Raw genomic sequence first — 27,941 nt, forward strand, 5'->3', positions numbered from 1 at the left:
GGTCCTCCTCCGCGTCGCTGCGATTTGTGTGGGTTAGCGTGCGTCGCTGCGGTGTGGTCTGGTCTTTTATCGTGCCGGGGCATCTCTCTGTCTCTCTCAGGCCTTGCTTAACCGATCTTTTCGGGTTTCTCCCCCCCCCCATCCTTTCGCGCGCCAATTGTGCGTTCAGCACACTCATCCCTTCACCAAAGACGCCGCCGCCATGTCTTCCCCGTCCTCTGGGGAACAGTACGAGGAGGAGGAGGACGGCGCGTACGAGAGCCAGGCCAAGAGGCTGAAACCCAGCGCCGCCGCCGAAGAGGGGGAGATCGAGTATGGGGCAGAGGAGGGCGAGAGCCGCCGGGAAAAGGCCGCCCCTCGCGCGGGGGGCTTCTCCGGAGGGGTAAGGAAAGCGGGCGCGGCGCGCACTCTTGTGTTTTTTTGTTCCCGTCGCTCGCCGGCTGGGCAGGGGGAATAGAAGCAGATGTCCAGGAGGGATTCGCTCCGGTGCCGCCTCGGGGGTCTTTCCGCCGAATCCGCCCCTAGTAGGGGGAGAGCGGTGTGATGTTGGTGTTCGTTGAAAAGCCCGTGGATATCCTGGCCAAGGATTTAACGCATCTGGAAAGGGCTAGGCTTTTTTTTAAAGACAACCTAGCTTTCCCCCCTTCCCAAAATAAACCGTTGTCGGTGGAAGTCTTAAGTCTTATATTCCATCTTGTTTTTTGAGATCCCAGAGAGGCTTTCTTTCCAAATTATCCTTGGGCTAAGCATACTCACCAGCCGAGCATATTTAAATCCTTTCCCGTCTCTTGGCGTCCCACAAATTGGGAACGTGCATTAGACATAAATGAAATATTTACCATCGCTTTCAAATTTCAAGGAGATGAAAGTTGAGATTTTTCTTTGTCTAATCCTGGAGCTCAGTATCTCAAATTCTGCCGTGTTTATTTTCCTCATTAATCTTAAGGAGGGATTCGAAGCAGATAACTGTTGCAATCCCCTTTGTTATTGGAGTTCTATTTTCAGCTATATTTTCTAAGCAAGCTTTGTACTAAGGTCTGTGCTCTTGTGGGGTAGGAGAATAATAGATTAGGACAAGAATATGTTACAGTCGTCTGGAATTTTTCATCTCTACCTGCAGTATTGTACAGAGTATATATTTGTTTTGTCTGTATATACGTCATACTTATAAATAAATCCGTGATAATACTGCTTACAGCAGAGCCATTCATGTCAGTGGCTCTGATGAGCTGCGATGTGTCTATGCAGAACAAATCAGCTTCAAAGTGCATTATATTATAGCCATACTGTTTTGGCTTTAAAGTACAGTATTGGAAGTGCTCTGAGCCCAGAAAGGACAGTTTGACCTTGATAAAATACCTGAAGTAATTGAGATCATGTTAGAATTCTCCGAGTCATATTGGCTGTTTCAGATTTCAAAATAAGGCATTTCAACTGCAAAATACTTTTCAATTAATTTTATCTAAGCCATGATCTACAATATGTTCTGTTCATCATTCAGATATATGGGTTTTTTAAAAAAAATACATGTTAATGATTGAATTACAATTAGCTCGAATTCTCACAACCTGGTCATTATCTTGATTACACTACAGAATTTATCACTTCATTTTTACAGTTTTTAACTCAGCATACATTTTGTCTTCTCGACTAGAGTTAAGTACTCAAAAACAAAATAAAACAGGTCCTTAACTGGTATTTGGAAGAGAGACAGCAAGATAAAGATCTACTTTGAAAATACTCCAGATCCATCCTAGAACTGCTGAAGAAGACCCTGAAAAAATAATTCCCGGGCATTTCTATGGGGAAAGCAGCTGAAAAGTTTCTTAAAATGTTGCCCGCCTTCCCTTGTCCTGTGATACACACCTGTACATTCAGCTTATTTCATACTCCCAGTACTCACATATACAGGTGCAACATGAAAGAGGAGACATGCATATGCAACATTACATTATATTACATTACAATTCAGGAGGAAATACAGCATGGCCACTGCTAGTACATGTTCTGGAAAGAATTCAGGAACTGCTTTACTTGTTGTCATTTGCTTTTGTGAAACATTAGCAAGAAGAATAAGCCATTCTCAGAAATTGAGGATAGGATAGGGAAATGGAGGATAGGGAATTAATTTAATGCCTCACTGTCAGAAACAGCCCTCTTATTGAGATATATACTAGCCTGAATCATAGAATTCCAGGGTACGGTATTTGTATATTCTGAAGCAATAACCAAACAAGACAAATCACCAGGTAAGTTTCAAACATGTACAATATTGTTATAGTGAAGAAACTGCAGGGGTACAACAAGTATATGTTAACTGCATAATTCCACGCATAAGCAACAGTCATGCTGTTTTGCCCATCCTGCAGATACAATACAGTATACAGGTAGTCCTCGACTTACAACTGTTCATTTAGTGACCGTTCAAAGTTACAACGGCACTGAAAAAAGTCACTTATGATTGTTTTTCACACTTACAACCTTTGCAGCATCCCCATGATTACATGATCAAAATTCAGATGTTTGGCAAGTGATTCGTATTTATGATGGTTGCAGAATCCCAGGATCATGTGATACCTTTTGCAACCTTTTGACAAGCAAAGTCAATGGGGAATCCAGGTTCACTTAACTGTGTTACTAACTTAATAAATGGAGTAATTCACTTAGCAACTGTGGCAAGAAAAGTTGTCCAATAGGGCAAACTCACTTAACAAACGTTCACATAGCAAGATAAATTTTGACCTCAATTGTAATTCAAGGACAACCTATAATTGTAAATTAGAGAAGCATTTATAATAAGAACAGCAGTGTCTGAAAGCATAAACGTGTTGATTTACATTTATTTCTTACATATGCAAAATTGTTTCACTATGTAATTTAGTTGATAGTAATATAATACGTAATAAATCAAATGCTTTTAATTCCAAAACTAATTATTTGGAAATTGATTAAAATTAATATAACTTATTAACAAAAAAGCATTATTTTCATTCACTTCTTTTGTTGAACAAATAAAATAGCTCTATCCATGGCTCATTTAGTATATTATTGAGTCGTGGTGGCGCAGTGGTTAGAGTGCAGTACTGCAGGTTACTTCTGCTGATCACCGGCTGCCAGTAGCTTGGCAGATCGAATCTCACCAGGCTCAAGGTTGACTCAGCCTTCCATCCTTCCGAGGTGGGTAAAATGAGGACCCAGATTGTTGGGGGCAATATGCTGATTCTGTAAACCGCTTAGAGAGGGCTGTAAAGCACTGTGAAGAGGTATATATGTCTAAGTGCCATTGCTATCATCTGAGCTAACATTTCTAGTTTCAGAGAACAAATCTCAAACTAATTCAATATTATTTCTTGGCTTGAAATATTGTTCATATTTTAAACAAATATAATTTCTCACACATTTAGATTTTAAAGAATAAAAATGTATTGAAAACTATTTTCTTAAAAGTTGGGTCCATGAATGGTTCTATTCTGAAGACAGCTATCTGCTAACTTTTCATTTAATATATATGAATATTTTGATTAAAATTCTGATAACTTAATTTTATACATTGTTTCATAAAAGTGGAAAATATTTTATTACAATCTAATCACTTTTTTTTTTCTGGTGATAGACCTCCAGGCAGTAATAATTTAAGTTACTCAAGAGAATACTATTGTAAACATAATATTTACGGATTATCATTTTGAATAAGAAATGCAGTGAATTGTTCATCTTTGAATGGCTCAGGTTATCTCCTTAGATTCTGGCTGTATTCTGGCAATTACAATGTATTAATTTTCTGTGTCTCACAATTTTGTTGTTCTCTCCAAGTAATGTTAAAGTAATGTATAATTAACTATAACCGTTAAACTGGAAAAGTAATAATAACCTAAAGTTTGTTTGAAGGTAAAGTTGAGATTTAAAATGGGCTTTTATACCATAGTCCCTTCCCTTCTCTATTTTCTGTTTAATGTTCCCACGGACATTTAGAATTGCCATTACTTGAGAAAAAGGCACGTAGTATTAAAGTAGCCAACATTCAAGCTAGAGAAAAATTTACTGTTATAACAAGTAAATTTAGACATAGTTTCGTATTTTATATTTTGGTTATAAATAAATACGGTTAAACATGAAAGTAAGTTGTAACTTCGTGGTTCACAATATATTTATTATAGTAACATTTAAAAAGAAACTTAAAATGCTTTTATTAGGATGCAGGAGGCAGTCATCACAAAGTTTCCGTTTCTCCTGTGGTCCATGTCCGTGGTCTTTGTGAGTCAGTTGTGGAGGCAGACCTTGTGGAAGCTCTTGAAAAATTTGGTACCATATGGTAGGTTTAATGATTTTTTTTTAAAGTTATGATAGGAAACTGCATTTTGCTGTGGCTGTATTTATATAAAAGGACAAGACATTTTTTTATATCTTGTTGACATGATCTAGTCAAGCTGTTAAATAAAGGTCATCATATTTATGGTATAACATTATCCACAGACCAGGTCAATAGATTTGAATGATGAGACTATGATTAATGATTTCCAAACAATCTACAAAATCAAAGCATATTTGGATATAATGTAAAACTGTGGAACTTGTCACCTACTGAATTATTTTTCTAAACTGAATAAGGAACAAAATGTTTAGGAGGATTCTTCATATTCTGAGTGTTGAACGAGTCTGATTCATGTCCACTGATCCTTGCCCCCAGACATATGCAGATTTCGTCAAATTAGTGAAAAATATTCCATTACAAGCTCTTTGAAATAATTTAGACCTGTTTTATATATCTGTTGTTTTTTATAATTATGTTTCATAGCAACTAATTCAAAACAGTAATGTATGAAATTGTTCATCATCAACATTTTCATAGGCTATTTATAGTTAGAGTTATTTAAAATATATAATTTAAATTTAATAGTTTATGTTATACTCAAAGTTGTCATTTACTTTTAAGAATTGAAACTGTCTTTTTTGTGCATTTGAGAGCAAAACAATTATATTAAGTTAGATACGTTTTGCTTTAGTTTAATTGCTGAATTATATTATGAACTAATTGGTGCTTTTTTCCTGTAGTTATGTGATGATGATGCCATTTAAACGCCAAGCTTTGGTAGAATTTGAGGATATTGAAAGTGCCAAAAAGTGTGTTACGTTTGCAGCAGATGAGCCAGTATACATAGCAGGACAGCAAGCATTTTTCAATTACTCTACAAGCAAAAGAATAACTCGTCCAGGAAACACTGATGACCCATCTGGTGGGAACAAAGTTCTGCTGTTATCAATTCAAAATCCTTTATATCCAATTACTGTGGTATGTCTATTTTACAGCATAAATCTCAAATACTTGATGCTTTATATTGTCATACTGTGCTTGCTTGTGGCAAGCTTGTGCCTCTTTGCCTATTTTTTACATTGGCAGGATCTAAGATTGTTCTTTCTGGTTTATATTCAATGTGAAAGCATCTTCATATATAAATGCATGTGTTCTTTTCAGTATATTTGTTCTGTAAAACTGGGAAAGTATGGTTTAGTTTCCTGTTTAACAGCATCTTGTAATATATTATTTAATACAGTTCTCAGTATCTTATGTTTTTCTATATTCAGATTTCCTGTTTTTGTTAGTTACTCTTGAGAGTTTCTCCTCTAATTTTAATGGTCTTAATGAATCTCAAATGGTTTTAAGTTTCTGTAAGTAATTTTTTTTCTTACCAAAGTCAAAGCTAAATGATTTAAAAGTAAATATTTAATATGGGTTTAGTATAGAAATCTGTTTTTCATTTTGTCTTATCTTCCCTCTCTTGGGAGAGAACATATGTGACTCAGAATTGAACTGTGGAGTCTTTGATGTTTTCTGAATCTGGTTGTTTACTGGCAGACATTACATTAACCAACAAGATAATCATCAATGTGTTGATGATGTTATCTAGTTAGGTAATGAAATGTCTGTAGATAAACAACCAAGGTCAGAGTGCACTGAGGACTCCACACTTCCTTCTCATTACTGGATTCATTGTCTTTTGTGTCTGAAAGTATGTTCCATAAAGCAATAAATAACTGCATTTCTATATAGGAAGCATGCGAATGAAAAACCATATATATTATGTAATCCCATTTTAACATTATTTAGAATGAATAACTATGAATCATAGTTTTCTTGTGTAAAGTGAATGATTCAGTTATGTTATGTGAAATGTGGACAGTTGTGGAAAGATTTCCCAGGGGACCAGGCCAGTCTGCTTTTGGAAGCAGAGTTCTGTTTAATTTGAGTTGACTTCAGTTCTCATGATATTATAAATATATACAGTATAAATGTATATACTTTTAACATATTGCCACTTAGATCTTGTAACTTTTCCAAGAACAGTCCTGTAATTTCTTTGTTCCCATAACCCATGCCAAAATGAGATTCCAATGGGGTGTATCATACTGGAGGTGATTAATGGACTGAGATAAGATCCCACATTCCTCTCTATATGCATCTTGTGTCCTTCCTTGCCATCTTTGTTATTTTTTAAAGTTAATTTTAGTGTTAATATGTATTATTTTAATGTTTAAAATTTTTATCTTGTTGCTTTTATTTAGTTGTGAGCTCCCTACAGTCGCCTCTAGGTGTGATTGGCAGCATAATAAATAAATAGTGATAAAGTTATAATAGATTAGTTCAACATTTTTCAGCATAATTTGGAGAGGAAATAATTATTTTCCCTAATTTGTTCTGTTCTGCTTTATAAATGGTACAAATATTGGGCATACTAACTTTGTATATTTACCAGTGCAGCATGCAAAATATTTAAAGTATGTATAGTGAAACTGAATTAAAACTTTCTTTTCTGAATTGCATTACAGTATTTTCTCAGAATGGCTTTTTAATAGTTGTATTTTTATTTGTTAACATTTTGAATAATCTTGTAAGGTAAAACAGCTGCTTTCTTTTATAGGATGTCTTGTACACAGTATGCAATCCTGTTGGGAAAGTACAACGTATTGTCATATTCAAGAGAAATGGAATACAAGCCATGGTTGAATATCCTTTTATTCTTCTAATAGAAGAGAAATATGTAGCTCAGTGTTGAACTGTGGAGTCCTTGGTGCTCTGGGCTCTTTGGTCCATTTTTTAAAAAGGCATGAATAACCTGCGGGGCGGCTTGCAGAGTGCTCCCCCCCCCAAAAACGGGCCCGTCAAAAAAATTGCATGCATAGATTATGGAGGTTTATAGAGTGCTGCTGGGGACGAGGGTGGGGGGAGGCCAGTTTTTTGCTCATTTCTACCCTCCCCAGACCCCAGGAACTCTCTGAAAGCCTCCATAAGGCTATGCACGGCCATTTTGGTGAAGGGGCGGGGCTTCAGGAGGCAAAAAATGCTGTGTTCAGTGTATAAGACGCACCCAGATTTTCAGCCTCTCTTTTGAGGAAAAAAGGTGTGTCTTATACTCCGAAAAATACAGTAAATGGATTCTGAGTGACTTCTAGCACAGCTAGAAGAGTTCTTTTCTGAAATATTTTGTTGCTGTATTTTAAAGACTAAAGATCCTTAACATATCTTATGTTTGAATCAGTTCTTTGTGCTCAGAAAGCAAAAGCTGCACTGAATGGAGCGGATATATATGCAGGATGCTGTACATTAAAAATTGAATATGCAAGGGTAAAGTTTATATCTTTTTAAGCCTCTCTCTTTTCTAGAAGAAAAAGCACTGATTAAAATTCACTGTTTTGCTTGTATCTTAACAGCCAACTCGACTTAATGTAATTCGAAATGACAATGATAGTTGGGATTATACTAAGCCATACCTGGGCAGACGAGGTAAGTGTTTGGGTAATTGTATCTACCATATTCACACATATATATACTTATACCTATGCAGACAGTTTCTTTAATGCAGTAGTCATTTCAAGCCAAATATTGCTGGTGGAATTTTTGTTAAAGCTTTGTAATCCTGGAAAAGAATAACTTTCAACACTAGAGTCCCCTGGTGATATACTGAATTGTTTAGGCCACGAAGGAACCCATACATGCAAGCATGTTTGCAATACAAGGATTTTCATTTCTCCAAGCAGCTCTCACTCTTTGGAGGAGAGGACACTGATGCAGACTTTTCCTTACAAACTACAAACTTGCACACTGCTTCTCCATGGAAAGGAATTTTCCCATATGGTGGACAAAGCATTAAGAAGGATAGAGGACTCCAGCAGGCTGACTCTACACTTCATCATGCACCACATCGGCATCATCAAATGGCCCTCTGAAAAACCTCAGACTTGCAATTCACCTTGACTGCATACTGCATGCATCATCACCACAAGCATGTCAAGAAGGATACTTACAATACTTCTGATTTCATGTCATGAATACTATGGTAGACTGTACCCATTATAATCAGCTTGCATATGGTTCCCGTCTTACATCCCTAGAACAAAACAATATAATATGGAAGATTCCAAGTCTTGTTTCTCTCTTGTACATTGTGGCAATTGTTTTGGTTGTATGTAAGATAGGTTTTCCAATGTAAATGTTGTCTAAAGGATCATAACTACCTACAAATAAATTGAAATTTTGCAGCAACCTGTCAGGCAAGTTCCTCGGGTTTCACTGCATTACCAAAAATATATTTCTTTTTTTTTTAAACTGCAAAGCTTAACAGGGACATTATTTGCATCAGGAAAAGAACCTGCATGAAAGTGTAAAAAAATCTTATTCTGTACTTCTCTGTAATTTCTAATGACATGTATAATTTGTTGTGTATACTTTTTGAAAATTTAGGCATTAATAGCAGGAGGTTGGGAAACTTATCAAGGTAGAGTATTTAGCAAATTTTGAACATGAAACAAGATTTGACTTTTTAATAATTACCACATGGTTGAATTTTTTAAGATATCATTTTGACTGTGAAAATGTACTATTAATATTAGGCCCTGGCTTGCCTTTTAACTATTATCTAAAAGTTGCATTTTATTGATAGTGCTTTGATTGTAACATGTACTATTGATATATAGGCTTTGGAATGAAGAATTAAGTGTTTGTAAAAAGTTAATAAGGGGGCTATGCTATTGGTTAGCAGATTATTCAACCACAATGCTATGGTAAAACTTAAACTTGGCTTTGAATTGCCAGATAACATAACAAAGATACTAAGTTTACACATTCAATTCATATTGTGTTTAGGGACTGTGGCCTATCCTGGTAAATGAAACTGTGGGAAATAAGAAATCTTTCCTTGAAGGAAAATAACACAGCTGTATCACAAATTTCATGTTTATTGTGACATTTGATTTTTCTTTGAACAGCAAGTCCTGTTTCTTATTTTTAACTGTTTTTGAACATCATTTCAGTTCTCAAGAATGGATTTGGTTATGTGGCACTGAGATATCTTTGACTATGTGCACTTTGTTGTTTAAATACACCCACATAACTGCTTAGCATAGTAGCATAGCTAATTCCCAGTTTACAACCATTTATTCAACGACAGTTTAAAATTATGATGGTACTGAAAAAATGGATGCCCATGCCTGAAATTATGGTTGTTGCAGCATCCCCATAGTCATGGGACTAAAAATTAGGGGGCTTGGTAGCTCACCCATACTTATGACTATAATGGAAAAACCTGCATCACATTTTCTGTAGATAGACAATTGTAGCTTTTTATTCTGATAATTAACAATTAATAAAAGCTACTGTCTATATCAATTTTAATGAATCATCAGAGAACATAATGTGAGCAATAAACCAAATGCCAGTGAGTGGGCAACTTCCTTAATATAGAAAATAGCTCGTTTATTTTGGACAGTAATCATCACTACAATGAGGCAGTACTCACTGACCTTCTTAATATTCTCTTAGAAGAGTGATAAAAGTGTCTCAGAAACAGGTTATTTTCTGGGCCTCTCCTCTTCCCAACTTTTGTCTATATTAATCACCGTATGTTTTGTTACATTGGTATCTTGACCTTATTTCAGAAATATTTAAGGTTTTTTTAGCCTTATAATTATCTGGCAAAGTTGGCTAATCTTGTCTAGGCTTTGAAGCTAAGCAGCTTGGTGGGAACAGTACTATCATAGGGATCTGTCAGTTTAGATCGCTTTCATGTTAACAAGAAAACTACATGTGCATGAAATCACCTGAGATCAAGCACAACTTTGGAGTTTTTATGTTTTTCATTAAGCAGATAATTTTGAATATTTGAACCTGTTTGGTTCTCCTTTTTTCAACAAGGGTATTGTGTTACAGCATTACATTCAAGAACCTAATACTGTATAAATGTGCTAGCTGAAATGTTGTCAGTTGTATTGAATATAGATCCTGTTAATGCTGTTTTGTAGAGTACGGAAATAGGGCATTTGTACCATGGCATACTTTGTACTTACATAGAAATATGTACCAGACAAATATGATAACATACCTATGGATTGCATTTCTTCTCCCTTGTTTTTAGTCAATGTCCACATGGCTATCAAGAGTAGCAGCATCTTCATTTTTCTTTAAACATATTTTTTTTCATATTTCCTTTTCAGTTGTTGGTCAGAAATATTTTTTAATTCTCCAACATTTAGTGAATGTTTTAATCGGAAGGATGTTGCATTTTTTATTGCTATGCTTTATGAGTCACAGAGTTGGAAGGGATCTTAGAAGTGCTCAGTACAGAATCCATTGCAGTGTCTCTGAGGAACGATCATTTTTAAAAATTAAATATATAAGAAGAAATTATTGGTAATGGATTATTGATGGATTTTCTGGACAAGGTTTCTTGGAAGTGATTACCTGCTCCTAAGGCTTTGAGAGTGACTTGTCCCAAGGCCATCCAACTGGCTTTGTATCTTAAGGTGGGACTAGAACTCATGATCTCATGGTTTATAGCCTAATGCCTTAACCACTGGCTCATATTAATATTTCAATATCAGTTAAATATTAAACAGGATATTATTAGCAGGTATTTTCCTTATTTCATACTTATTCATCTTTTACCAAAATAAGTGAAAGTAATATCCATGTAAAAGATATGTATGTAGTTGACACACAAAAATATTCTTCCTCACTTTTGTTTTGAGGACTTACATTTTTTTTCTAATGTTTTCATTTTCAACAAGTTTCCCTAACAAAATTGTGGACCTTGGAAACAAACTTTTAGCTTTTTATTATCAAAGCTGAGTTTACAACCCATGCTGATTTTAATAGGCTCCGTGTAAAAACATAGATATTTTCCCATTGAAATACTATCTGTCTTTGCTGGCTGTTTCTTATTTCTCACAGTTTAGCAATCAATTAAAAAAATTGACACTTCAAGTTATGTAATAAAACTATTAGCAAACATTAATGATAAATGCCATTGCAGTAGATATTTACTGGTTGCTGCTTTCATCCAATAGTGTTGACCCGTTGGTTAACTTTATATTCTTGTATAAAATGAAATTTGCTGAAAACTTATCATTGTTAAAAGTTCAATTTTCATTGGCATTATAATACAGATTGTATAATAATAGTGTAGCAATGTATAGTTTTCTCAGCACTTTCCCATTAATAGCTGTTGATGTATGTTAAAAATATGATCCTCTGTTAACTGATTATGAAACCATGTAATACAGGTTGTTGTTGGATTATGCTGAAACTTCTTGAAAAGAAGCCCACTTTGAAAATATGTTGCTGTTGAAGCTAATAGTGTGAATCAGGTACTGTCCTTCGAAAGTACTGCATTTACAGCTTGATTTTTATGAGAGTAATTGTAGTGTTAAGACACCTGTAGAGTTTTCTTAGGTTTAAAATGTCAAATGTTTCTGGATGTGATTTTAATAACAACAATATTTCTAGTGTCCTAACAATAATTCTGGTGTATTTTCGTATTATAACAAGTCAATCTAAATGACGAAATGACCAAAATATGCAAATGTATAACCTTAAAAATATCTGGTTACCATACTGTTGGAAATATAATATTTGACTGGTGAACATGTGATCAGATCTAGCAGAGTTTTAATCAGAAAACATTGTTTTAGTTGATAAAATTCTAATATTTTGAGAGGGTTTTTTACTTTAAAAAAATCAATGCTCTCTTATTCTTTAGATAGAGGGAAAGGCCGACAGAGGCAAGCTATTTTGGGAGAACATCCCTCATCATTTAGACATGATGGCTATGGTAAGTTCTTCTTTTATGAATTTAATTTCATAAAAATTATTCATAAATTTCTGGGGATTTATATGGAAAACACACCTGTTTCTGCAATTATCTGTGTCTTCTGCATGGAAGAAATTGCTCTCATTGCTACATAGAAGAGATAATCTTTATTTTTAGGTTAAAGAAGTTGTTCAGTTTATTACAATTCCCTGGCTCATGTTTTTATCTAAAAATTATATCCACTTACCAGGTTTTTAGGATTGGTCATTGTTGTGTTTTTTAGCTTTCATTTTTCTAAAAGCCATCACAATTCTTGGTTGCACATTTTATCACAATGGAACACTATTGTAAAAGTTAAAAATAGATAAAATACGGTGATTTTCACCAGATTGAATCTTGCGGTTTGTGATCTTACAGTTTTTTCAAGATGAACTGTTCCTTGTGAGCATTTGGAGAAAATGCATTACTTTAATTAAATAATTAAAAAATTCCTAAAGGGGTTCTGTTTTGATAGTTTGATGAGTCCTTTGTAATAGAGCCTTGAAAACTAAAATATATTAGTAACCGGTGTCAAATTTTGATTTGGTTCTCAAAAAAGAGAAATTCTGCATTCTATTAGAAGTTTTACTGCCAATTAAAATTTAGTTAGAAACATATCTTGAACTTAACAAGATTATTCTTGTTCACGGTTGCAGGAACTGGGTATGTTTAGCTTAAGAGAAAGAAGGACTAGGGGAGACATGATAGCATTATTCCAATATCTCAGAGGTTGCCACAAAGAAGAGGGAGTCAAACTATTCTCCAAAGCACCTGAGGGTAGAACAAGAAGCAATGGGTGGAAACTAATCAAGGAGAGAAGCAACTTAGAACTGAGGAGAAATTTCCTGACAGTGAGAACAATTAATCAGTGGAACAGCTTGCCTCCAGAAGTTGTGAATGCCCCAACACTGGAAGTCTTTAAGAAGATGTTGGATAGCTATTTGTCTGAAACGGTATAGGGTTTCCTGCCTAGGCAGGGGGTTGGACTAGAAGACCTCCAAGGTCCCTTCCAACTCTACTATTGTATTGTATTGTATTATTCAGTAGTATTGCTCTATATTAAAAGGGTTCTGGGAATCAAAGCCATAAGTTTTGTTTTATATTATTTAAAAGTAAGGTTTTTTTAAAAAAAATGGTGGAACATTGCTGTTGAGTATTAAATAGGTTCAAGGAACAAAATCAAAGCTGTAAGTTTTGCTTTACAAATAGTCCTTGACTTATAACCTTCAACAGTGGACTGGTAGTTCCAGTGGTAAGCAGTGCAGTTGTCATACAGTTGTTAGGCAAATTTGGCTTCCTGTATTGGCTCTGTTTATTTGTGAAATTTATTAGCCACCCATCTTGCCACATGGTAACTCTTTTAGTTACTTTGCTTGTCTGAAGTCAGCTGAGAAAGTTGCAATGGTGATCAAGTGATTCACTGGTGTTGCAACTGTCATAAATACATGCCAGTTGCCAAGCACGCAGACCTTGATCACATGACCTCAGGGACACTGGGACAGTTGTAAATGTGATGACAGTCCTCTCAAGTAAGCCAGATAGGAAACAAGACTAGACGGACTAATTCTATTTTATTGTAAGGCCACATTAACCGAATCTTGCAAATCTGAAGATACAGACTTCCTATCATCCACTTTTAAATGCTTGATCATTAGGGCAGATCGTTACAAAGTTTCATTCTGTGACCATTACTTTAGTAGTGGCTCTTAACTCTCTTGACTGATTGTTTCCTAGGGCCTTTGTTCCCCAAAGTCATCCACACCAGTGGTGGGATTCAAAAATTTTTACTACCGATTCTGTAGTAACCGGTGGGCGTGGCAAGGGAAGGATACTGTATAATCTCCATTCCCACTCCACGGGAAGGATACTGCAAAATCCTCATTTCCTTCCAATCAGCTTGGATTTGGGAGGCAGAGAATAGATGGGGGCGGGGCCAGTCAGAGGTGTATTTACCAGTTCTCCGAACTACTCAAAATTTCCGCTACTGGTCAGAACCTGCTTAATACCATCTCTGTTCCACACATTCCATTAGGGACTGGTCATAAGTTACTTTTTTCAGTGCCTTTGTAACTTCTAATATTACTAAATGAATGAGTGTAAATCACAGACTACCAGTATAGAGATAATTCTCGACTTACAGCCATTTGTTTAGTGACATTTTGAAGTTACAAAAGCATTGAAAAAAGCGATATGACCGGTTTTCACACTTACAACCATTGCAGCATCCCCATGATCACGTGATTAAAATTTGGACACTTGGCAACTGGCACATATTTATGACAGTTGCACTGTCTCTGGGTCTTGTGATCACTATTTGTAACCTTTCCAGCTGATTTCCAACAAGCAGAGTCAATGGAGGAAGCTTTATTCGCTTAACAATCTCATGATTCACTTAACAACTGTAGTGATTTGTTTAACAACTGGCAAAAAAGTTAAAATGTGGCACATCTCATTTAACATCTGTTTTGTTTAGTAATACAGATTTTTGGCTCAATTGAGGTTAACCTGTAATATTAAAAACTTAGTTTTACTATTTAATGAAACATCACTAAATAAGACATGTTGCTGTGGTTACTTTGTAATGTTATATTTAGTTGATGCATTGTATACTTAAATATTCTAGACTTATTAACTAGGGAGTATTTTTTTCTTTAGGAACACATGGTCCTCTGTTACCTTTACCAAGTCGGTATAGAATGGCATCTCGGGATACTCCAGAGCTTGTTGCTTATCCACTTCCCCAAGCCTCCTCATCTTACATGCATGGAGGAAACCCCTCAGGATCTGTTGTCATGGTCAGTGGTTTGCACCAGCAAAAGATGAATTGCTCAAGAGTCTTCAACTTGTTCTGTTTGTATGGAAATATTGAAAAGGTAAATTAAATGCCTAGCAATGTGACTGTAAAGCAGAAATGCATTACAATTACCCCACCAAAACCAGACATGTGGCCTCTGAATACTGTTAAATTGAATTGTGATTTTATTATAGTATAATGGAATAATTGCATTAACACTAAAGTGGAAGCTTTTATTTTAATTGATCTCACCCAGTTTTTTAGCATTCAAGTGATCACCAAAAGTTTAAATGTAGCCATTTACCTGAAAAATCTTGTGTATGACTTTTTAAAAGGACAGTAAATATCTTTGAAGTCAAGTTATTGTTACGTATCTTCCAACTGAAATTGAAAAATGTCCTATCATCTTTTAAATTGAATTTATGTATAATTTAAAATATTACAGGTTAAATTTATGAAGACTATTCCAGGCACTTCATTAGTGGAAATGGGTGATGAATATGCTGTTGAAAGAGCAGTTACACATCTCAATAATGTCAAATTGTTTGGGAAGAGACTAAATGTTTGGTAGGTGTGCATCACAATTTTTATTTTAATATCAATACCAATATAAGATAAAATGTGTTAAAATCAACCTGATTTAGAGAATTTAATTTCGTTTGGGGAAAGTCCCTTTTTGTACATTTACAAAATGCCATTTGATTCTTCATTAATTTGCGACCCCAGAAGGTCCTGGAGGAATGGATTATCTGGAAATGGATTCTTTTCAGTCAGGTTTCAGGCTCAGGTATGGCATTGTTGCACTCATGGATGATCTCTGGTAGGAGCATGATGGATGTGGTGCCTCCATCTTTGCTCTTCTTGACCTCTCTATGGCTATCAATAACATTGTCCATGGTAACTTTCTGCGCCAACTTAGGGAATTGGGGGTGGGCAGCACAGTTTTGTGCTGGCTCACCTCCTTCCTCCAAAGCCGGTTCCAATAGATGTTAATAGGGTGTGAAAGATCCAGCTCATGACCTTCCTTTGTGGGGTGCCATGAGTCAGTGCTCCTTCCACTTCTTTTTTAACATCTAAACCACTGGGACCGGATGAAGTATCACCACTATACTGATGATACGCCGCTATATGTCTTTATTGCAGTGGACATCCTTTCACAGTGCCTGGAAGGGGTCTGGATAGGAGACAAGAAACTTCAACTGAAACCTGGTAAAACAGAGTGTCTGTGGGTTGACCTCTCTGTATACAGGAGTTTATCAAATTAGGCCCTGGATGAGGTTGGACCACTTGGTGCATACCTTGAGGTTCTCTTAGGCTCATGGCTCCTGCTTAATGAGCAGGTGGCAGCCATGGCCAGGAGGACCTTTGTCAACTCCACATTGTGTGCCAGTTATGCCCCTTCCGGGACAGAGGCCTTCTGTTCCGTCCCTCATGCCCTAGTCATCTCCTCTTTGGACTATTGCAATGTGCTCTAATTGGGGCTATCCTTGAAAAGTATCCAGAAGATTCAGCTGGTGCAGAATGCGGCTGTGCAAGCCATACTGAGTGCTATAAGAAGGGCACATATAATGTTCTTTGCTCTGTGAACTGCACTGGATTCCATTTTGCTTCTGGGTCCAGTTCAGGATGTTGGTGGCCACCTATAAAGCTTATATGGCATAGGGCCAGGTTACCTATGGAACCAGCTTCGCCACATCACATCACCCCATCACATTTGTTCAGGCAGGGAAGTGTGCTGCAGACCATGTCTATCAAAGAATTTTGACTGGCAGAGTCTAGGAAGAGCTGGTGTCCAATTTCTCTACTGGTGCCCCTGCATTGTGAAACATCCTGCCCTCAGAGGTGATGAAAGCCCCCAATCTTTTTTTTTTAAATAAAAATTTTATTTTCAAACAAACATAAACACGCAAAACATGTAACATAAAAAACCTCTTCAACTACATACAGTGTGTCGATTGGTTATAAAATCTTTCTCCATCCTTTCCATAGTCATCATTTGAGCTTTATCCAAAATCACTGTCAATCAAATATTTTTCTATACATTATTATTGTTCTTCATTTGTTTAATTATCACTATTGTTTCACCATTTTAAACAAGGTATTCTAAATATGTATCCATTTATATTATAATGATTCATTATATCGTCTTCAATGTATCCAATAATAATATTTTAGCATTAATAACATTCTCTAATAATTTTCAATTCCATGTTTTTTCCATTATTAGTATCATCAATCTAATATACATTTATACAAATTATTATAATTGTTAAACTTTCATTAAGCATAGTTATTATTACATCCTTTTTATATGAGGCATATTAAATTTGAAGTACATTTATATTATGGCATTTCATTACATCATCCTGAAATCATCTAATGATATCACATCTTTATATTCTATCCTATATAGAATTATTTATCTTTTATAAAAAGGCTTTTCAACATCATCTCCATCATCCTCACTTACAGTTTATATAAAATTTCATATTATCAATCTAGTATATATAAATGCTTTTTTTATCATTATTGATCATTTATTTGACTATAGCTATTATTACGTTGTCTTATACATAATACTCAAAGTTTAACTACATTTAACTAAATTTTATTGCAACATTTCATTTCATCATCCTGTATCCTTCCAGAAATAGTGCAGTCCAATATCTCTTGCCATTTATAGAATCTGTATTCTAAATGTTTTCTTGATAAGTCTTATGTGGACTTCTCTTGACAACTTGTTCAATTCTCATAAAAGAATTTGAAACCCTCCATCTGTTCCTTTCATCTGCTTGACTTTTGTTATCACTGGTGCTTCTGCCGAAATTACTCTCATTGTTTCTGCCAAATTTTCTCCCCTTTCTTCATCTATGTTTTGACATTTGAGATAGAGTTCCAGTTCATCGATCTCTCCTTTCCGTATTCCGCACTTATCATTTCCATCCACATTCGATTTGCTGTCAATGTCAACAATTTTATTATTGCTTTCATATGTGTCTGTAATTTTTTGAACTCTGTTCTCAAATTTCATCGTTGTTTTATAAGTATTCTCACCTCTTCTCTCCGTACTTTCTGTATTTTGATATTTTGTATTTTGATCTATAAATTCAAGACTTTTCAATTCCCTCTAGTTATTAAGAGTTTTTGAATTTCTAACATAATTTTTTGCAATGTTAGTTCCTTTTCTTCTTCATATAGTGCCATTTTTCCAAGTTATAAACACTGCCACTAAAACATCCAAGGCTTTTGCTAGCTTTCAAACAAATTCAGTGAAGTTTTTTCCACTGACCCTTACAGTGAACCAAGCCGATAGCTTTGTAATATCAGATGTTGCCAAGCCTCTAGCCACTAGATGACAGTGTTACATCTGTTCCCTCTGTTTTTGGCTCTCTTTTCTAAATTCCGAACTCCGGAAAGGGTTTTTCTCCGGAAATAGAAAAAAAAATAGTTTAAAGATTACGATCCGGCTGAACCTTGCGAGGAAAGAGGCTTTTAATCCACAAACACAAAAAATGGGGAAAGTATAGAGGAAGAAGGAGGGGAAAAAGACCAGTCCAGTTTAAAAGTAAGAGGCATTTGTAAAAAGTCCATCCATAAAAAACAAACAAAATTAAAGTGAAAAAGATAAGATAGTTTTAAACCAGGGTAAATTCTCCGCTTATTTCCTTCTATCTTCAATTTTATTTTAAGCCTGAGTCTTTTGGGTTTTCTCTTCTCTAATAATAAAGATTTTACTCACCATTTCGACACACTGTCTCTCCTGTGCTGCTTCCGTTTCAGGGGCTTGTCCCAACCTTCTGTAGCCATATTGTCTGCTTCTCTTGTAGCCAGCAAAAAGAGCTTTTTCCTGGATCAATCAGGGGTTTTGTGATGCCCCTGAGATCAGCAGGACATGCCCTTCACTATCACTGTTCCTTCAGAACGGTTTAGATCCAAAAAGGATCGTCCAGCAACAGAGGTATTGACAGCAATCCTGGAGCCCAAGATTGCATGTTGTGTCGTAGCGACGTCAAGCCCCGCCCATCGAAAGCCCCCAATCTTTTGATCTTCCACAAAGTGGTCAGAATTGGCTGTGTGATCTTTTGTACAGGACACAGAGTGCCACACAACTGTGGGGCTAGCTGGTTCCATGAGAACCCCTACTCACTTCTGTATTAACAACAGCTTAACCCAGAAAGAGTAACAGGATGTGAGAGAGTAAAAAAGGTTAAATATTTAGGAGTTCATATTATAACCTCAAATGGGAAACTATATAAGTACAATTATGAACCATTATGGCATAAAATACAGACAGAGATGACTAAATGGAAAAAACTACAACTGTCTTTGTTGGGAAGGATAGCTGCAGTAAAAATGAATGTTTTGCCCAACTTTCTATTTCTTTTTCAAATGATACCAATACTGAAAAAAGATGCAAATTTGGAAGAATGGCAGAAAGGTATTAATAATTTTGTTTGGGCAGGGAAGAAACCGAGAATAAAATTTAAAATAATGCAAGATTTACGTGAAAGGGGAGGTTTGAAAATGCCCAACTTAAAATTATACTATGAAGCAGTAGTTTTATCAACAACCAGCGATTGGATAAATTTAACAGAGGATAGAATACTGAATATTGAGGAATATGATTTGGTATACGGTTGGCATGCTTACTTAATATATGATAAGAAGGTGGACAAGATTTTTAAAAGCCATATTTTAAGGAATGCTCTACTGCGTGTCTGGAAAAAATATCAATATAAGTTAAATGATAAGATACCTATGTGGGTAGTGCCCAGACACGCAATAGAGAATATAAGTATAGACAAAAGCAGGATATAATTACATATAGAGAGCTTCTTAACATAGAAAGAGGTGTACTACAGTTAAAGCCTTTGAATGTACTAAGAGAGAAAAGGGTAATTCAAACCTGGTTTCAGTATGGACAGTTACAGGCCAGATGGAAAAGCGATCAGAAAATTGGTATACAAAATGAGGATAATTTGGTAAAACAAATTAGGGACCAGAGTCAAATGCATATAAAAAGGTTGTATAATATACTGATAAAAATGGATTCTGAAAGAGAGTTAGTTAAAGATTGTATGATAAAATGGGCACAAAACTTTGAAGAACCAATAATGATGGAAACATGGGAAAAGATTTCGGTAAGGAATGTAAAATTTACACAAGCTCAACACTTGAGAGAGAATTTCTATAAGATGTTTTATAGATGGCATTTAGATCCTAAAAAGTTAGCTTGCATGTATCCGAATTTACAACCTAAATGTTGGAGATGTGACTGTGCTGACACTACGTATTACCATATATGGTGGACTTGCAAAAAAGTTAAAGCATTTTGGATAAAAATATGGTGGATTATTCAAAATATTCTTAAAAAGAGGATAAAGTTCACTCCCCAGCTGTTCTTGTTAGCGATAATTACAGACTACAGTTATAGAGACTAATTTGATTCTGAATTTAACAACGGCAGCAAGATTGCTGGTGGCGCAGTACTGGAAGAAGGAAGAGATGCCTACTATTCAAGAATGGACGTTAAAAGTAGTAAACTTAGGAGAGATCACTTCCGGTTCCTGTAGGTGATGGACGTGTTGTCCGCTGCTCGTCTCCCCGGTGGGCTCCGTTCAGGAGCACAGGGAGCCCTGGAGGGGTCGCCTGCTGCAGGGCGGCTTGCTGGAATCCCACAGACTCGGCGGCAGCCGGCGGGGGTGTTTCCAGCCTCGCCCCAGGAGCCGGGGAGCGGAGGGGGGGGCATGAAACAGCTGCAGACTGTCTGCCCTTTCACCGAATGGGCTCCGGGAGGAAAGAGTTAAGCAAAAGAAGAGCGGCTGAAATGCCGGTGGGGAGAGATCCGCCCTAATTTCCTTAATCATCATTAACAGATAAGCAGCAGATTATTGTAAGTTTTTGTTCAATCCATTTGAAACTGGAAGATTAGAGGGGGGTGTTTCTTTCTCTTTACACCCCCCCCCCTGGACAAAGCGGCATTTGAACTATCTCTCTATATTGGAATGGAGAGAGAATAAAGGCTGACTTGCCACTTGTACTAACTATCTGAGAATGATATCACAGCTGCAAGAAGTGACTGCTGAGCTGTTTTCTTAAAAGGAAAAAAACTTTATGGAACTCCTTGTTCTTCTCCCTGCGAAAGGAGGAGCCAAGATTGCGCCCCTCCGTCTTTGTTTTTGTACTTATAAATGAAGCCTGCCTTTTGAAACTACCTTTGGAGAAAAAACATCTCTGGTAATTGTCTTAATACCCCCTCTGAAGGTGCTCTGGACCTCTCCTGTTACGTGGTCTTCCTGATTAATTTTGACTATTTGACTTTTCCTGTTTCTGGTGTACCTCCGTGCCTTGGAACTGTGAAGGAGAACTAACTTTTTACTTTTGGATTTGCCTGCCGCCTTGAACCGGCACAGCTGTGCACTCCACTGACGCCATTCTCTTTGTAAAAGATTTATCATCCCTGAACGCAGATAAATGGGGCCCAAAAAACCTCCAACGGGCAAGTCATTCTCTGCTCCTGCTTCTGCCACCTCCAGTCCAAGCATGCAGCAGACGAAGATTACTTCATTGTTACAACAAGAAGGGACTGGAGAGAGCTCAAAAGAACTATCTGTTAACCAAATATTTCAGGAAATTATGAGGGGTCAAAATGAGTTGAAAAAAGAGGTGACAGATCTGAAAGATGAACTCAGAGCTGTACAACATCATATAACAGAAAACAAACAAAGAATTGGGGTGTTGGAGGAGGGGGCAGCTGGATTGGGGGAGGAGGTTAAGGCAGTCCGGAAGGGAAATTTAGAATTGGAAAATTTTATGGCAAAAATAGAACTTGAAAGAATGTCCTTTTTTCTCAGATTCCAGAAACTACTAGAGACAGAAAATGAAGATCTTAAGGATATTATGAGTACAATTTTAGCAGAATATATTAAGAGAAATAAAGAACAGTTGTGGTGGGATATGGATCGGGTTTACAGGATTAATTCAGCATATGCTAGAACACACAATGTTCCAAGGGAGGTACATGTTAAGTTTCTTAGGAGGACCACGAGGGATGAGATGCTAGGGGCCCAAAGGGAGGGACCATTAAAATATAAAGATAAAGAAATTACCATTCTTAAGCAAATTCCGAAAAAAATAAGGGAAAAAAGGAGGAAGTATTCCTCCTTATCAAAGAAATTATACAATAAAGGAGTTTGGTTTAGATGGTTATTGCAGGAGGGAATGTTGATTTTTTTGGGAGGGAAATAGAATTAATACAGTGGAGGAGGCTGAAGCCTTCATTAAAACAGTTCTCTCCTAGAGGGCGAAAATAGGGGAGGTGGTGAAAAAGGTAGTAATGTGCAAGATATGAAGGGGGGGGGGGCTGTGGCTTCATCTGGGGACAGGGAGGAGGAAGCAATATCGAAAAAGCTCAGGTCACAAAAATAAATGTATTTGAAATACTATGATAATTGTTGATATACTAGAAAGTGACAAAGAAAGAGATGGTTGAACACATGGTTGATATAATGTAAAACAAGATTCTGTTTATGCTTATCTTTTATATGTTGTTTTTAACATTGTAAAAATTGTGAGATTTGGGGGGATTTCTACCACTAGCACGGGAGCTGCCAAAATTTTCTTTTGTACCCTTTTTACCTCTCCCTATAAATGTTTAAAAACCAATAAAATTCTTTTTTAAAAAAAGTAGTAAACTTAGCAGAGATGGCTAAAATCTCAGCATACCTTAAGGACCATTCAGATGAGAAATACAAGCTGGAATGGAGAAGATGGATTGAATATATTCAAAATAAATATCGGACTAAGAAATTCCAATTAGCTTATGAGTGAAAGAACAAGGATTGGTATAATTTATTTAAAGTTAGCTTAATAAAAGAAGAGTTAAAGTACAAGAGGAGGAAGATGTTAGTTAGTTAGCTTACGTTAGCGTATGATTGTTAAATGTTTATACCCTGTATTTTGCTCTGGGAGTTTGGGGGGGGGGGAGGGGATATACTTGTAAAATTTATTAAAACTCTTTAATTAAAAAAAAAACAGCTTAACCCACCCACCCCCAATTTTGGAATATTTCACCTTTTGAAATTTTATAATGTTATTTTTTTAAATTTTAAAACTTTTTAATCTTAAAATTAAATTAAAGATTTTAATGTTTTTATTAATTGTATTGTACATTTCCCAGAGCATCTCTCTGAGGGGTGATTAAGAATACGAAAAATAAATAAATTAGAGTAGAATAATGGACTGGACTGGACTGGAATACAAATAGGAATAGAATACTATATTTGACCAAGTGTGATTAAACACACAAGGAATTTGTTTCCCGTGCAGAAGCTCTCAGTGTACATGCATTTGATAAGGGAGTATTTTATTGCAATAATTGGAAGGTTAATCAATCTATTAAATTATATTAGAGTATAATTAAATTTTACAGGCTAATTAAGGAAAATTTTCTGATTTAAATGTTAAGGGAGTTTTCTTGTCTTATTTTTTAATTGCAGTGTATCCAAGCAGCATTCAGTTGTTCCTAGTCAAATATTTGAGCTGGAAGATGGGACAAGCAGTTATAAAGACTTTGCAATGAGCAAGAACAATCGTTTTACAAGTGCTGGCCAAGCATCCAAGAACATCATCCAGCCACCTTCTTGTGTATTGCATTACTATAATGTACCCTTATGTGTGACTGAAGAGACATTTGTAAAGGTAAGAATAGACCATGGTTTTAAACAACAATCAGGTTACAAAATCTAATACTTTTTACATCTTTTTTACATATCATTTTGTAGCCTGTCAATTTTAAATCTACTTTGCTATCGGTCTCAGTTGTGCTTCTTCAATAACATATTTTAAGGATAGTCTCTCTATAAAGGCAGATATTCTTAAATTAATTTCCGAGTCAATTGTTCACAAATATTGTTCAGTATGCCTTTATAATTTAAAATAGATGATTAAAGTATTTTGCTCCATTCTGTATTAGTAATCAAATTTAAATGTTCTTCTTTTGTAATTATAATCTTTCGTTCCTTTTTGTTCTATCTAGCTTTCACCCTTCAAAGTCTGATTTATTTTTAGAATTCAAAACAATGACATTTTCCCATGGGGAGGATTATTATAATTAATGTCAAAATCTTATTTCTTATCCATCTGCACCCTTAATTCATTCACCACTTCCCAAAATAAAGATTCTATTCACCATTTTGCTGTTTATTTAAAATTTAATTATTTTATTTAATAATTTTTTTGAAGATCTTAATCTTATATTCACATTTTCTTTTGCCGAGGACTGAAGGGAACTCACCTGTTGAGTGCTGTAAAACTTGCCTCTCTGAAGGTTCCTAATAACTGAAAAGCAATTAGGTAATTGCAAAAATGATTTTAAAAAATGAGGCTTGATCAAACTTTGTCCAAATAATTGTGGCTACATTATGGTTGTGAGCTTGATTGAAATGCCTCGACTTTCAGTCATTTGGTTTACAAACTGAGTGCAAAAATTATGGTTTCTGCTGTCTGCTCACAAGGAGTGGTTGTCTGGATTGCAATCTCTCCTTTTTTCGAAATGATATTGCCATCCAAAATCCATCCTCTAGCTACCAATCTGACCGCAATACTATTCTCCAGTCCTTCAAATGTCCTTGTTTGCCAGAAATCCTTACTGGAAGTTCAGGGACTGCATCCCTTGAACTCCCTTGCCTAACTCCCTTCATCTCTTCCCTTTTGGCTGCTCTGCACAGCAGCATTCCTTGGTGCTGGTGGCATAGGAGTTGAAATAGAAAACTGTACTTCAGTAGCCTCAGCCAGCTGCTGCTGCCAGGCGTCTACTTCAGACCCAGTGCTGCTGTAACTTTGAGTGGTCATTAAGCAAGGATTACCTGAAATTGTTTATTTTTAATTTATTATATTTCTACCCTGCCATATTGTAATAATTCAATATTTTTTGTTTCAATAGGGGGCCATGATATTTATGGAAGTACTTCATAGCAATGTATCTGTGAATCACTGTGAACAGCAAGCATTGAGTCTTGCTGTTTAGCAACCATATTTTTGTTTTCTTATTGTTACAGTTGTGTGATGATCATGAAGTCCTATCTTTTATCAAATATAAAGTATTTGATCCAAAACGTAAGTAAATATTACTTGAAGGAAAACATTGCCAGTGGATATTAGCTATGATTGAGTGTGTTTATGGGGTTCTCGTGGCCAGTTTTTTTATTATTATTGAATTAAATATTCCTTTAATGTGATAGAAAACAATTTCACTTCTTTAAAAAATATTTTTAAAAACCTAGGCAAATGATTCTGACAGAAAAATAAAGCAAAACAAAACATTTTAACTCTTTGTTTTGCCAGCATCAGCTAAAACACTTTCTGGTCTCTTGGAATGGGAATGCAAGACAGATGCAGTGGAAGCCCTTACAGTACTAAATCACTACCAGATAAGAGTGCCTAGTAAGTATCACTGTGAAATAATCTTCACATCATGTTTGTTGAAGATGTATTAATTAGATAATGTTGGGCTGGGAAGTATAATTTGCAGAAATTAGCATTCATAATGCCATTGGGCTTACTGCATTTTAATCTATTTGATTGATTGATTGACTGACTGACAGACTCACTGACTAATTTATGATAATGTATATGGCTAGCCAACTAGTAAGTGACTCCTGGCATCTTACAAAGATAAAACCCAGTATTAAAACAATATAGAAGCAATAACCATCCCCTTCCCATCTACTCCCAGCAAAAACAATCAAACCTGCCACTTGATGGGCTCTATATTACTCTTTTGTCCCCAGGCCCATTGGTAGAACCAGGTCTTCAGGGCCTTTCAAAAGAGTGTCAAAGTGGTGGCCAACTTTATCTCTGTAGGGATGATGTTACAAGAGGGAGAGAGCCACTACGGAGAAAGCAATTTTTGGTCCTGCTAGATGGACCTCCTTGGGAGAGGGTATTACTTTTTGTTCTGTATTGGTCAGAGGTTTTCTCTAATTGTTTGCATTTGGAAAACAGTGCTACAAATCCTCAGCATATCTTAAAAGTTAGTTAAGAAAGCATGTTAAATATCCAGTAGCTAGAGAAATTTGTTTTAGCAATTATAATAATGCTATTTGTTTTAGCAATTATGATAAAGCAATATTAAGAATTTAATAATTGTATAAGTGCATTAGAGATAAATTTACACATACATATTTGCATAGTGTTTATTAGATAAATACATATAGAATTGTAATTGTTTACTGTAAGATAGTATTATCAATTATGATAAAGATGCTTACACTTACATCCAAGTCTAAAACAGTGGCAAACAACAAACTTTGCTCCTATGTAGTAAATGATTAGCTTGACTGAGAAAGAATAATCTCCCAGTTCTCCCAGTATAGTCCAATAATTTTTAAACTTGGTGGTGTAAATGGCAAATTAATTTGTGAGGATTCCACCCCCAGTAAAAAAATAATGGATTAGTGTTCAGCAGAAAGAAAGGTATACTATTTATTTTTACTAATTCCATTTTCATCTACATATCAAACAAAACGGTTAGAATCTTGCAATTTATAAAATGCAAACTTTTAATTAGAAATAAACAATCCAATTTTCTTGAAAAAGCTAACTATTGATTGTCCAGGCAGAGCTGGAGCAAGTATTGCCAATGAACCTCTTTGCCTGTTTAAGATATCAGACTGCCCTCTGCGCTTACTCTCATTTGTGCTTGGACATACCAGCTTGTCTAGACAGTGATTCAGCTTTGATGCACAAGCTCTCCCACAGTTGTGACTTCCTTCTGATTTTCTCACTGACTCCTAAGGAATTGTGACCTACTGTTTAAACCTATGACATTGCCATTTCAAAGACTCTGTAACTTAGTATTAGAAATAAACTGATCTACCCCATGCAACTGTCCTAACAGCATTGGTAGTTTTATTTGCAAACTAAAATACTGCATTTTCCTGGCAAGAAGCTACTGCATTTTAAATGTTGTATTCGTGTGATATTTCTGTGACAGAAATATAGTTGTGAGAAAATGCAGGTAAATTGCTCTCTAGGGTTAAAAAAAATGTCATATTTCTATAAAAATGTGTTTACAGAAAATTACCTCAAAGTAGTTTGCTATTTTCCATCTCAGTTTGTATCACTTTAGTTTAAAACCATAATTTCATATTTGAGCAGGCTATTTTAAAGAGTACAATTTATAGTATTTTTCTAACTCTTGAGTTTCCTTTTGCATTTTGCAGATGGCTCTAACCCGTATACCTTGAAGCTTTGCTTCTCTACTTCTTCCCATCTGTAGACAAAAGACGGCATGTTAAGGACTCCATTTGCCTTTTATCTACAAATATGAGATGATACGTGGTTCATTGATTCTGAAATATTTGCCCAGTTTCCTTGTTTCAATTTAACTGGTTTATTTGTTTTGTAATACATGAATGTGTTTAAATGCCAAATGTTTCCTTTTTTCCTCAAAAAAGTAGGTATCCCAGTGTATAATAGTAGCGCATATTAACCCGTATAACTGTTAACTACAGGGTTTGACTGCCTTGGTAGTAGCGTGTGCATATCAATTGGATACAGGTCTTTATTTTAAACCAGTTTTCCATAACACCATTTCATTTACTGTGGTTATTTTTCATTTTGGTGTCAATGCAAAAAGAATAATTATTTTAGGATATTAGTTGTAAAATTCATGGTTTCTATTAGTAATTATAAATTGTATGTGTTACAACAGTTCTAAGGCAAAATACTTGTATAAATTCTTTCCAAATTACACATACTGATTTTTAGTAGTGTAATATATGATTTTTAAAAAGGAATTTCTCGAGAAAAAATGAATACCCTTTTTGCAGGATGGAAGGAAACTTATTTTAAAAAATTGTCTTTTCAGAATTATTTTCGTTTATATTAGCATGATGTCCTTATTGCTAATCCTGGCCTGGAAACTATTGCGAATAAAAATAAAAATTGAAGTCTGAATAACAAGTTTTCTGGTGGTTTTTTTTCTCCACTTTAACCATGTTGTTATAAAATGAAACCAGTAATGA

The 27,941-nt window shown here is 35.5% G+C and overlaps 1 protein-coding gene across 1 annotated transcript; it reads left to right on the plus strand.

Annotated features, from left to right (window-relative positions):
- The first annotated feature begins 6 nt into the window (after positions 1–6).
- HNRNPLL (heterogeneous nuclear ribonucleoprotein L like) lies at positions 7–27,879 on the plus strand. The gene is made up of 13 exons (XM_081941953.1): positions 7–382; positions 4,194–4,312; positions 5,053–5,290; positions 6,918–7,003; positions 7,525–7,621; positions 7,708–7,780; positions 12,030–12,101; positions 14,775–14,992; positions 15,359–15,480; positions 23,412–23,613; positions 24,972–25,029; positions 25,258–25,356; positions 27,138–27,879. The coding sequence occupies exons 1-13, from the start codon at positions 203–205 to the stop codon at positions 27,191–27,193; spliced, it is 1,620 nt and encodes a 539-aa protein (XP_081798079.1). The 5' UTR covers positions 7–202; the 3' UTR covers positions 27,194–27,879.
- Positions 27,880–27,941: the final 62 nt, after the last annotated feature.

Source organism: Natrix helvetica, assembly GCF_964273705.1.
Source record: "Natrix helvetica genome assembly, chromosome: 2".
Lineage (NCBI taxonomy): Eukaryota > Metazoa > Chordata > Lepidosauria > Squamata > Natricidae > Natrix > Natrix helvetica.

Excerpts from the sequence above, each read along its gene's own strand:
- HNRNPLL (XM_081941953.1), top strand. The coding sequence starts at position 203 with ATGTCTTCCCCGTCCTCTGGGGAACAGTACGAGGAGGAGGAGGACGGC. Across the intron at positions 7,622-7,707 it reads TAAAAATTGAATATGCAAGG|CCAACTCGACTTAATGTAAT; the intron begins GTAAAGTTTATA and ends GTATCTTAACAG. Across the intron at positions 12,102-14,774 it reads ATTTAGACATGATGGCTATG|GAACACATGGTCCTCTGTTA; the intron begins GTAAGTTCTTCT and ends TTTTTTCTTTAG.